Consider the following 13,067-nt stretch of genomic DNA (forward strand, 5'->3'; position numbering starts at 1 on the left):
CCGACATGGTGACAGAGCTGAGTTCCATACCGAGAAAGAGGATGCTCTGCACTGGGGAGAGCTTGCCCCTCTCTTGGTTGACCTGGAGTCCCAATCGACCTAGGTGCCGGAGCACCAGGTCCCTTTGTGTACATAACAGATCTCGCGAGTGTGCCAAGATAGGCCAGTCGCTGAGATAGTTTAGTACCCGCTCGCCTTCCTCCTCTCAGGGAGAAAGGGCGGTCAGGGACAGACCGAAAGGGAGGACTCTGTACTGATATGCCCGCCTCTCGCACGCGAACCGTGGGAACGGCCGGTGTCGAGGAGGATCGAGACATGAAAGTAAGCGTCCTTCAGGTCGATTGCCACGAACCAATCCTGACACCTCATAGATGTCAGGACGCGCCTCTGTGTGAGCACCCTGAATGGCAGCTTGTGAAGGTGCTCTGTTCAGGGTACGCAGCCTTTGGGGGCAACCCGCCGTCTTTCTTGGGAACGATGAAGTGCGGGTGGTGACCCACTGAACATCTTGGTTTTGAGGGACGAACTCGATGCCTGTTTTGCCAGAAGGGTGGTGACCTCTACCCGAAGTACGGAGGCGTCCCTGCCTCTGACAGAGGGAGAGATGATGCCCCGAAACTTGGGTGAGTCTCTGGCGAACTGGATCGAGTAACCAAGACGGACCGCCCTCATTAGCCAGCGAGACAGTGTGGGCAGCTCTCGAGCTCCCAGGGACTGTGACAGGGTGACCAAGGGGACGGTCTGCTTCATCATTCCCACGGGGGGTGGTTCGTCGGCTGGCGGAGCTAACCATGTCGCGGGGAGTCCCCGGAGGGAAGGTTTTTGCTCCGCCTGCTTACCTGCCTGGCGGGACAACGGCACGCACTGTCGGTTTGAGAGTGGTGACGGCTGTCGTATGTGTACGACCTCACGCCTCGCCAGGGTGTGAGGTCGGTTCGCCGAGCACAGTCCAGTGGAGTGTGCGATCGGCTGCAAGTAAACCCGGGGAGAACAGAAAACTCAGTGAGTAAGTGGGCGCCAAGCCCTAACAAGGGCCCGGCTTTGGTGACGAGGCAGGAGTCGTCCCGTACCGACCGATCAGAGCCGTGGCTGTGAAGGTTCGGGCCCGATGTTGTTCTCCCTGGGGTCTTCCCGTCAGTGTCCCTTCTCGCGAGGAGGTTGCTGACGGGGTGGAGGTTTCCCCCTCGACCTCTGCTTCCGGGGTGCCGCCTGTGGGGGCACAGGAACCGGAGCCGATGTCGAAAGGGTCCTGGGTTGCAGGGAAGCAGACGTCACGTGAGATCTCGGAGGCCTGTAGGCGGCCGAGTCGCGGCGTGAAAAAAATGTGGTTAATTGCCACTGTCTGCTTCGCCGTCAAAAAACTGCTGAGCGCAGTCCTCGACGGTGTTACCAACAACCCACCCTGCGAGATGAGTGCATCAAGAAAGCGGACTTCCTTGCTGTCACTCTTCTGCACAAGGTATAGCCGGGGGTGTCTCTCCTGGACCACTACCGTGGACATCGTCCGACCCAGGGCCCGTGCCGCCGCCTTAGTCGCCCGTAGAGCGCTGTCAGCGGTGGCACGGAGATCCTGCATTATACCCGGGTCGGCCTTACCCTCGTGGAGCCCTCTCAACGCCCTGGCCTGGCGGACCTGCAGGATGGCCAAGGCATAGAGAGAGGAGGCAGCCTGGCCCGCAACATCGCAAGCTTTCGACACCAGTGATGCCGAAGTCTTACGTGCTTTGGACGGTAGGAGTGGTCGATCCCCCCCCAGGTGGTAGCCGTCCGCGGCACAGGTGCACCGCAGGCGGACGTTCCACCCGGGGGATCTCGACGCAGTCCTTGGCTGCCTCACCATCGAGGGAAGTAAGGGAGCCGGAGCTGGTTTCACTGGAACGGTCCGTGAGTGGAGCGTTCCAAGTTTTACACAGCTCCTCATGCACCTCCGGGAAAAACATGGCACCCGGGGTGGGCGCGGTTTGCACCGCGCACCGACCTCGGGAACCACGCATCCCCGGGTTAGCACGGATGACATCACTTCTGCTTCCTCCTGAACTCGACCGCTGGGGGTGGAGTTTGGATTCGGCAGAGTCGGATGCCAGTCTCCCTCCGATGCTGCGAGCGACATCTCATCTACGTCACACATCGTTTCCGAGTGTGTGCGTGAGGATCCGGACGGTATGCCACCGCCGGTTGGGGAACGTTCAGAAGAGCGAATCGGGGTGCGATCGGCCCGTGAGCACTTGGCTGGCGGGTTTACGTTCGCAGAGTTCCCCGTATCACTAACGCTGCTAACGTGGGTGGTCATCGGGGCCGTAGCCACAGATGTCACAGCCCGGGTAGCAGACGAAATGGTGGCTGGTTCCCGTAGGAAGACAGCCACCCGTGACCGCAACTTCTGAATGACAATCTGCCCGCAGTGCAGGCAGATGTGTCAACGAACGCTGCTTCAGTGTGCTGGACGCCCAGACACCTAATGCAGCGATCGTGTCCATCCCCCTCCTCGATGAGGGTGCCGCACCCAAGAGAACAGCGGGACATGCCGCGCTGGAGAATGCTCAGTCAGTCCTGAAAAGGACTTTTAGAAAAAATCTCTAACACCTCCGGAACCGCCGAGACGCCCAGGGGAAGGTCGCTGCAGGAAGGGACGATCCGCTGTAACACGTCGTAGCACCAGCGTGTAGTTGTAGAGGATTGAATCCTGAGTTGTACTCATGAGCGATGGCTCTGAAGAACAAAAGGTAAGTGAATGCTGCACGCCGGCCTCCTTTTATACCGGATTTCCGGGGGCGGAGCCCGGCATGCAAATTGCATTCGCCAAATTTCATTGGCCTTTTCTATAGTAGTCAGAGTTGATTGGTTCTCAAGGGCGAACCCCATCTGTCGTTCTCGACACAACGTCGAGAGACCGACAGAAAGGGAACTTTATGTTCTGTTGTGTCGTGCTCCGCTGTGAATGAAGGGCAGTGAAGGAGGAGTAGAAAACAGGAGGTCAGAGAGTCTAGCGCAGATTAGAGGAAGTGTCAACTCACCTTCTCTGCATCACTCCTAAATCTGTTTAAAGCGGGTGATTGAAAGACCTTAGCTGTCACAGGGCACAACACTTGCTGACACACCAGTCTGACAAAATGCCTAGATTTCAATTCTATCAAGAACATTTGTTGTACAGCAAAGTCTGCAATACACCAAAAAGGCTTTACTTAACACCCTTGATAGCAAGTTAAAAGCTAAAACAGCACACTATGAAACAGGTTCGCTGTGTAATGGGTATAGTAAGAAACTAAAGTACTAGGCTACATTTTTCATTGTCCATCCCGCATTCAAATTCTTTATGAATTAACTCCTTTTATAATATTAAGGTGACGTGTGTGTGGGTGGGTGTGTATTTTAAATAATGTAGTTGCAGATAGAATGGAGTATATGAGTTTATATATCGACTGTAATTATTTATATTATTTATGTATTTCTATTTTATTACATATTTATTTGTTTATTTCATTGATTAGATTAAATATCTAATATTTGTATTATATAATTATTATATTTTTTATTAGTTATGTTATAGAAAAAGAAAAGCAAACATGTTTTTTTGACAGATTAATTGCAATATTGATTATGTTGATTACAAATACCAGGGTTATACTGTGGTTACTGTAGTCAAACCATGGTTTATTTGTGTTTACTATCGTTTTCCTAAAAATATAAATAATATGTGAGGGATAATGTACAGGCAGCCGGTTGTTATCGCAGAAATAAGCACCAACATTGTGATCAGAACCCGATGGGAAGCAGAGGTGTATGACACTGAAGAGGCTTATTTCGCGATCAAAACTGGCTGCCTTTGCATTGTCCCACTTATTACAAGGTTTCATGCCACATGAGAAAAATCTGGACATGAAATGTGAATTCTAAATATTTTATTAGCAAATTTTTAACGAATCCAGACCTGATGAGAGATGAGCTGTTTACTTTCGGTTTTAAGGTATGATAGGATGTCCAGATGTCATGAACAGGCAATTTGGTTTAATCATTTGTAAATACTATAATGTCATATATGTTATTAAAATTATTTATTTACATTTAATTTGTAAGAAAAACCTGTCAAAATGATTTGCTGCATAAGGCTTACCGTGAGTTATTAGTTGAGAAGTTGTTGTCTGTCAATGAGCCATGTAATAAAAAATATAAAACATAAACTACGGTCACTATAGTAAGACCTGCTTATTTTTGTAAAGACAAACATTCGATTTTGCAGAATATACACATTTCAAAGTGTACAATATATTCTTATTGCATACTTAATGCATTCGTCTATAACAACTGCATGCACTCAAACTGGGATGAAATCCACAGGTTTGTACAAAACCTAATGATCTGTGTTTCTCCCAGCATGCTCTGATAATGTTCTAAAGAGCATCTTATGTGCTTCAGTGGAAGCACAAAGAAACTGACCTTTTGTTAACGGTAAAAAATCTGACCTTTTACCACATGGTCATTGTCGCAAATTTGGTTACGTTTGATTAGTGAACTGCGAATAGTGCAGAATCTTTTCATTTCGTCATTTGCTCCAAACTCTGTCCCGATTAATAAAACATCACCGCCGCCCATAACGTCTATTTCTGACCCCGACTGTATGTAATGTATATAGTTTCCATTATATCAGCAATCTAACCCCCAGCGCTTGTATCGCTGATATCAGACACCGCCGCTGTGTGTTGCCAAATAATGGAGGTCGGTCTGTGAATGCGATTAAGAGCGTTCTTTTCTCAGTGCAAATTTCCATGCAGCTAATGACCGAGTTTGGCCTTGTTGTAATTCTGAAGAGGGTTTTTACACTTAACAGAAGTTTGGTCAAAACGGAGCTTCAAAGTCACCTGCCCAGCCACCTTAATAACAGACACGCACACGCGCCGTGCCGATATGCATGAATAAATATGGGAACTTTAAGCAATTAGATAGCATAGCAGTGTGGTCTGCTTCTGTGCCACATTGACTCAATTAGAGAGCTTGTTATGCCTCCATTAGCACTAATGAGCAGGACAGAGTGGGTGAGGGGTTGAGAAAGAGGGGGAAATGAGATGGGGTCTGCCCTCTCGCTCTCTCTCTTTCACACACACACTCACTCTCTCTCTGTTTTGTTTACCTGTCAATTATTCGCTCTCAGTACAGGGCAATTTGAAGGACAACAAGTGGCCACCACTATTGACATGCCTCACTCTGTCTCCCTCTCTTTCTCATTCTTTTACTCTAATTAGAATGATCTTTGTCTCTATTATTTTATGTTGTCTGCTCTATTCCATTTGTATTGACCGGAGATACGTTTTAATGTTGTAATTCTTCCTATTGTCCAATTATTTTTGTATTTCTCAACTCAATTTGTTCACGGAAGGACTTGTTATTGTATGTATTTGTTTTCGTTTTGTCTTTGCTGCAGGTGTCATTGACTTTCTGGTCAGCCAGCATCCCATCGCTCAGGTGCTGCGCGATCATGTTGTCTTTAAAATCGTGCCCATGCTCAACCCCGATGGCGTTTACCTGGGAAACTACAGGTCAGAAAGCAACCAATTACCGTACAAGTACTGTTTATAGGAGTAGCTCACCAAAAACTACTCAAAAATGAATTCTGTCATAATTGACTTACATCCAGTATAGCTTTCTGTCTTTTGCGCCGCACACACTAGTATAATGAAAATATAATGACATTTTATGTAATAAAAGTGAATGTGAATCCAAGCTGTTGAGTTCAAAAATGACAAAAGCATCATAAAAGTCTCATAACAGCTACAGTATATATAACTCCTTATGGTTACTATCCAACTCTTTATATTCCGCTATATATACAACTCTATATATTACATTTTTATGTGAGGAAAACTTAACTTAGTTTTTTTTTTCAACTTTCTATTTGAAGAGTCTCCTTCTATATGAAAACTCCACTTTTAAACATTTGTGTTAGTTGGCTGTATTTTCAAGTTACTATTACTTAATTAATGCAGCTCAACTCAGTTTAGTGGATATTACTTAAAATGCAAAATAAGAAAACTGATTTTAAAAACAGAGTTATCTGTTTTTACAACTGAACCCTCAATTTATAATAATAAATAGTTTTTGTGCATTATAGGATGTATTTTATGTCATGATGACCATGATGCTAGTTTCTATAAATGATATTTCAGACATTGATTATCAATATCATCTAATGTTTCTGCAAATACCCTACAAGTGATGTGTATAATAGCAAGGTTATAGGTAATCAATGCTGAAAATGAAAAATGTGTTATCAACCTTAACTGAAAGTACTTAGGAGAAGAATGTTTGTACAAAAGACTTCCTTTCAGAAAGTGAATTGCCTTGTCATTTTAATAATGTAACCTTGAATGCCCAAAATCTTTTTGTTTTGCATTACGCAATATTGTCAGGATGCTTTTCAACTTGCTTTCCCATTAATGTGATGGAGTTTTGAAGACCTGAAATAACAAGATGGTTTTCTGCTTAGTGACACCATGAGAGTGGGTATTTGATTCTCACGGGTCATAAAATTAGCAAATCATAACCGGGCCTGATTCAAATGTTTACTTAACATTTTTTATCGGCTACCGAATTACCATTTTGTTGTGAAAAAGGTTACACTAAAAGCGATTTTTCTATCGAAATTACAATTCTTTGCCAATTACTTTTTACACTACTTTGTTTAAATGTGCAAATGAATATATGTAGTTTAAAGAAGTTGCCCTTTAATGCTGATCTGAGATCTGCTTGCTGCAATCAAATCTCATGCTGTTGTGGTTGTGGGTGTTGAAGCCACTAAAGTCTGCAAGGGGGCTGCAGTCGGTCATGCACGGCAGGTGTTGTCTTCACTCCTAATCCCATTATTGGCTTTTATATAATGGTGGCGATCATTCTGAATACGCCAGCGGCTCGCTGTGTTCTCCCAAAGGCCTGCCGAAACCCCGATGGTGGCTGCCACCTAGTGTCGACTCGCTCACACTGCGGCACTGCAGAGGTGGATCAATGCTAGTGACAGGGCTGACATACGGAACATCGCATCTACTGACCCCTAGGTGCCCTGAGCAGCAACTTTAACCGATGCTGCCTCGCTGAGAGCCAATGAGCTCCATAATTAGAGATTTGATCCATCTCTCTCTCTCTTTGTGCTGAATCAGTGCTTTTTCTGGACCTAGAGAGAGAGAGAGCAGATGCAGGAGGGGACATGGGATCAATCCTTGCTGACTGGGGATTAGTGTTGTTCTGAGAGCGGCAGCATTGACTATAGGTTCAGCTCAAAGTCACAGAGCCTCAGCTTGACAGCAGCAGGGGCCGAGGCATCTGTCTAGTCCTTTATCGGTCTGCTGCCTTGAGGAAAGAATGTTACAGACAGACACCCGGGGGAAAGGGGCGGTGTTAGATGGTCACACTTTAGCCATAGGTAACACAGACTAACAGTTCGTGTTCCGGTGGCTTGGAAATTTCCACTCAATACTACCAGATAACTGCAATTTTGTGGGTGTGTCTGTGAAATGAGCTGCAGTGTGGTTATCTTCAGTGTAGTCTGTGATTACTTTTTAAAATACTGTTAGTAAAGTGACCCCCTACAATATCACAACAAAATCATTTTAAGTCAGGTTGAGGACCTTTAAGAATTGGGCCCTGTGGCCCTAAATGAGAAATACTCCACAAAGAATCAATAACAGTTGAGTAGTTTTCATTTAATATAATTAACATACAACAAAATATGAATATAAATGGATATTAATACAAATTAAATATAATTGAAATGATTATATTATGATCACAGACCAGAATCTAACTGTGGACCAGGTGCGTGTGTCCGATGAAACTGTATCAGAATGGATAAATATGTAGGATAAACCAAATATTTCATATTGTATAGTATGTAACAATGTGATCCTTTGAACATCTGCACCTGTTGCTCAAGTTCATAGAGAATAATGTACTGAAAATTTCTGCTTGTTGATGCAGAGTTTGTGTGGCTTTTCACACACACACACACACACACACACACACGCACACCCACACACACACACACACACACTGAAATCTGTACGGCTGAGCCCAGCTGTGCTGTTCAAACTGAATAACTACATCACTTTAAGTCAATAAAAGTAACGAATGCCACAATGAATGACATCCAATGATTTGGGTAGCCCCGTCCCCACGAAATCTCATTGGTCTAATATCAATGTGATCCAATAAAGTTGAAACATGTTTATCCAAAAATTAAATATGTTTAGATTAGCTATGATTTTTTATTTGGCTTGAGTGAGGACAGAAACACATTTGGAAGACACTGTGTTGGTGTCTTTCATCGTCAGATATTTTGGTTTGTTTAATTGCAGGTGTTCTCTAATGGGCTTCGATCTGAACCGTCATTGGCAGGATCCTTCCCCCTGGGCCCACCCCACACTACATGCTGTCAAGCAACTCATAGTCCAAATGAACCAAGACCCGGTGAGTGTTTATATCATCTATATACACCTACTGCTTTATACAAAACTTTGACAGATATATATACTCTGTGTATAAGGCCATATCTTGTTGTTCAGACTGTCTTATAGCAAACTGAAACCCTCACCATTGTAATTTCATTTTACTGTGGAGTTTTTCTGTTTTAAATAAAGGCAAAAAAACAGTAAGGCCTCCATTTACTCTGATATTTGATACATATTTTATCACAGTTTTCATGTGTCTTGACATTCAACAGACACTGGACTGCAATGGGCACAATACATCTAGAAATGCTGATTAAATACAAATTTGGAAAGGTCTTTGCGGCTGTATGTGTATTTAAGCTTTGACCAACAATCAAGTACACACTACCCTTAAAAACACAAACTCACAGTTTGTCTATGAAACACAATGTTAATGTGTCTGTGCACATCCTAGCTCAGCATGTACGGGCCAAAGTTCTGTTTAAACTAGCACAACTCAGCATCTTTCTGAGTCTTTATGTGTGTATGAGTTTGTGTGAGTTACAAACCAGGTGTGTCTCACATACACAGCTACTTCCTTTATGTTAATTATAGCAGAAGAGTGAGGTTGTCGGATTAGTGAAGGTCAGACGCTGTCCTGGGAATCATCTGCCCTTTCCTGCTCTTTCACATCCTGATAAAACCGGCAGGCACGCTCACGCAGGGGCGGAGGGCAGCGCCACACAGCTTAACCTTTCCCCTAGGCCTGACGCGTTGATCAATGCGTTCCTTCATGGTAGACTGATCTTACTGTGTCCCTCACATCGCTACAAATATATACACACACTTCATCACATTACCAGCTTACATGTACGGAATAACAAGCAGTTTTAGGGAAGCGGGAGTTCTGGTATACCGAATGCAGATGTGACGCGGCTGTAGGCACGAGGCTGCTGGTTATGAGGCCTGCTCTTGTGATATTAATACTTCTTCATTGTGCATAAAGAGAAGGAAGAGGAAAAAAGAGAAAAGCGTGTATCAGGTTTAGACAGATGTGTAAGATGCTGGTTTTACGAGGATCCAGCGGATGAAGGCAGGGCAGATGGACTCCAGGGAGAGGTAAACATTTTATAGCTCTCTCTGGATCCCTTACTTTGTGTCCTTGTTTCACTCCCTTCTGTCCTTTTAAAGAGATTTAGTGAGGTTGGGTAGATCATAGTCCCCCTTCTCCTGCTTTTGTTTAGCCGTTGCTAATAATAAACCCACAGTACGTTGGAGTTGTTGTCAGTACGAGCACATGAAGTCGGAAGTTCACCTCTCATCACGATGAGGGTCACCAAGGGAACATAACCAGGAAAATGTTATTTCCCTTAGTAAGTAATTAGTCATTTAGCTGATGCATTTATCCAAAGGAACAGTACACATATAACACAGACAATCCCCACAGAGTTGGGTTACTCTGATTTAATACCTCATAAAATGCCCTTGTATGGTTTAAAGGCGGGGTGGATGATTTTGAAAGGTGCTCACTTTAGCCTGCTAGCACTGAAATTATAATCCCACCCTCTAGGCGATTCGCCGTAAAAAGCCACGCCTCCTCCACACACATAAATGTATTTCGTAAATCCACGAACCACAAACTAATCCATTAAATTATTCTTGAAGCTTGTACATACCTGTGCAAAAAAAAGAGAGCAACCATGGTAGCCTATGGTCTTTCAGACTCTTTGCCTGTCGGAGCTGTCTCCATCGTCTAAAAACTGAGCTGATGTTGTACTGAGTTTAACCTCTTTCATGATAATGTACACACGGCCAGTCACAGCGTTCGGCCTGAATGTTTTGATTGGGCAAACGTTTTTTTGGTTCTACTCCTTTCACAGACGAAATATAATTATTAAAATATTATTTGATCACTATCCTTCTTGATTGCTATCAGGATGTAAAGAGATTTCCAACCAACATGATAAAAAAAGAATTCTGGACAGGATCACCCACCATGCCTTTAAACATAGATATTTTTCCAAATCTGTAAAGGATTATTTTCTTCTAAAAGCTGGTTATTTTTTCACCTCGTGTCGTTATAAATGTGCATATAAATGCAAAAGGAGACATTTTAAAATCCCTGTGAACCGGAAGTTCTGATCGTTTTTAATTCCGTATTCTGACAAATTTCCATATGAAAGTTTGAAAGAAGAAAATTCGTGGGCGTGGCTAGCTTTTTTCACTGCGAATTTATTGGATGTGTAAAACCGCTGTTGCATTGATTTTGAAGTGAAAATGGCAGCAGACTGACATTTGAAGGGGAGGAGTTAATAGATTGCTCCGGCCAAGCCGTCTAATTTACGTCATTTCAGATGGATAGTAATTTCAGGGCGGAAGTATATTTTCAGATTTTAACTGAAGATTATGAGGGCACGTTTATTATTAAAAGAAAATGACCCACATTGATAAGCTATTCACTATAAACGCTGCAATATCTCATGAAAAAATAAGAATTGTCTTTTTTAATTTCACTGGGACTTCACTATAGTTGGCGTCATTTTTTTGCATCGTGACATAGACTTGAGTGAAACTACTTCTGAAATGAGTAAACAATGTGGACTTGATTACAACTGATTTGGTCGTTAAAAGGTGAAAGATTTGACCGCCAGTTTTCAATTTTTCAATCATTGCAGCCCCGGCCTCGTGCCATTCCTAATGACCAGAAGTGAAGAGAGACCGTTACGAGAGGGGTGGGTTTGGGTTTGATTAAAGATTACAAGTGCAAATGAATTTAGAAAAATAATTGATGTGCACAGAAAAAAAAGGGGTTTAAAACAACGACATGTTGATATATGAAAATAATGACAGAATTTGTTTTTAGGTAAACTTCACCACACCTAATAATACTTTGCAACATGGTATGAGGTTTCACACTGACATGACAAAGAAGTCAGCTCTTTCCTGAGGAACGGGATGGGTTTTATGAGGTACCTAACCTGAAATGTAAGCGCTAGTCATGAAATACAATTTCAAACCGCTGTGACACCCAAGCGTGTCTTATGATCATCATTGAAAATGAGGGCGGCTGGTTCTTATGGCTTTTGGAGCAATTGTGATGGCTCTTAGGCTTGATTTTAAGATGCACCCTACTAAGTGTTACTCTTGGGAAATCAAGAGACAAGGGAAATCACGATTTGCACAATGAGAAGAATATTATTGCGAGATAAGTCTTCTTATGTGAGGCAGTAATGGCTGGATACGGCTGTAGTTTTGGATTACTTATGCGGTTGTTGCCTTTCATTCATTTGGATTGGACGAACTTTAGCCAATAAATCTCAAAAGAGATGAACATTCCTCTCTAACACCACAGCAAACATCTAACAACTATACACACAAATACATGCCATCCCGAGATAATCAAAACTTGTTGGGTTTATCACATTAGACCCAGCATAGATCAAAGATGGGGTGGCAATCTCGGGATGCCAAGCCAGTGACCCCGGTGGCAATGCCCACTGCCTACTATGCAACATCAAAATACATATGTTCATACATACACAAACACATGCTAAGCTACCACATGCTATTCTACAACACCCGTTGTTGTAAGCATTAACATACTATCGTTAGTCTTATACCAAGCCAAATAAGTTTTAACCCGTGCTGGCAGAGAGAGCAATTTAGTTCAATTTAATTACCAAGATGAATTAATGTAGCCGAACAAAAGGCAGCAGTGCTAAAATTATACTGAATAATAATCTATTTTTTAAGAATTTGTACACGGCATCTGCCAAGTTCACATGTGCGGTAAGGATATGGCTTTTTTGTCCTAATGAGTCCGTTTAATGATCAGAGCTTATTTTGCGTCGTATAGCAAAAAGCACAGCATAATAAGCTTTCATTTTTTGGTTATGCCGTGCGCCTCGTAAACAAGCCCGTATTTAAACACATTTTGAACACCCCATTGATGCATACTTTCACGTTCGATCCATCATTTTGAACGCCAACGTCACCTGAGCGAGTTTTGAACCAAAACAATTTGCCACATTATACTCTCGAGTGAGCTTTGGTCAGGTGGGAAACGACTCAAAGTTACTGATGCAAGTGTGTATAATCTATCCGTGAGCGCAGAGTGTTTGTTTAGCAAAAAGGAAAGCGAGACGGGAGGGGAAGAATGAGGAAACAAATGGACCCATCTCCTGCGTAAAACACTGCTTTTCCAGCCAATTTATCACGGAGGGAGAGGGATTCTTTTTGATTGGCTGATTACCTCGATCATTCATCATGGCCCTCATATCCCCACCAATCTGACAACAACATTTTGGATAATTTGTTAAAGATGACAAAAGGGCTGGTATTGCCATGGTTCATTTCTGACCTTTTTAATATTAGAAAATTAATTTTCCGTCTGAAACAAATGTATTAGATCCTGTCAGGTTGCTCAGATGAATATTGCACCTCGAAAACCCCCATCCACCCACCCATGCCCGTGTGTTTGCTTCTTTCCTCTGGCGTGCACGAGTCATGTGTGTTTCTGATGGTGGATAAAAGCAGTCTTGCATGCAAACGAGAGAGAGAAAATAGGGAATGAAGGTGTTAAGGCGTCCTCTGGTGTCAGATGTACCTTTATTAGTCATCTCTAAGATTTAGGGGCAATTTACATTCATCATCACT

The 13,067-nt window shown here is 43.3% G+C and overlaps 1 protein-coding gene across 1 annotated transcript in view; it reads left to right on the plus strand.

The window, feature by feature from the left end:
• Positions 1-13,067, plus strand: part of agbl4 (AGBL carboxypeptidase 4) — a 291,793-nt gene that overhangs the window by 257,893 nt on the left and 20,833 nt on the right. Inside the window, exons 8-9 of the mRNA XM_056772317.1 lie at positions 5,417-5,531; positions 8,340-8,451. Coding sequence (XP_056628295.1) covers positions 5,417-5,531; positions 8,340-8,451 — 227 coding nt within the window. The remainder of the gene's footprint in view (positions 1-5,416; positions 5,532-8,339; positions 8,452-13,067) is intronic.

This window comes from Triplophysa dalaica, chromosome 18 (genome assembly GCF_015846415.1).
Source record: "Triplophysa dalaica isolate WHDGS20190420 chromosome 18, ASM1584641v1, whole genome shotgun sequence".
Lineage (NCBI taxonomy): Eukaryota > Metazoa > Chordata > Actinopteri > Cypriniformes > Nemacheilidae > Triplophysa > Triplophysa dalaica.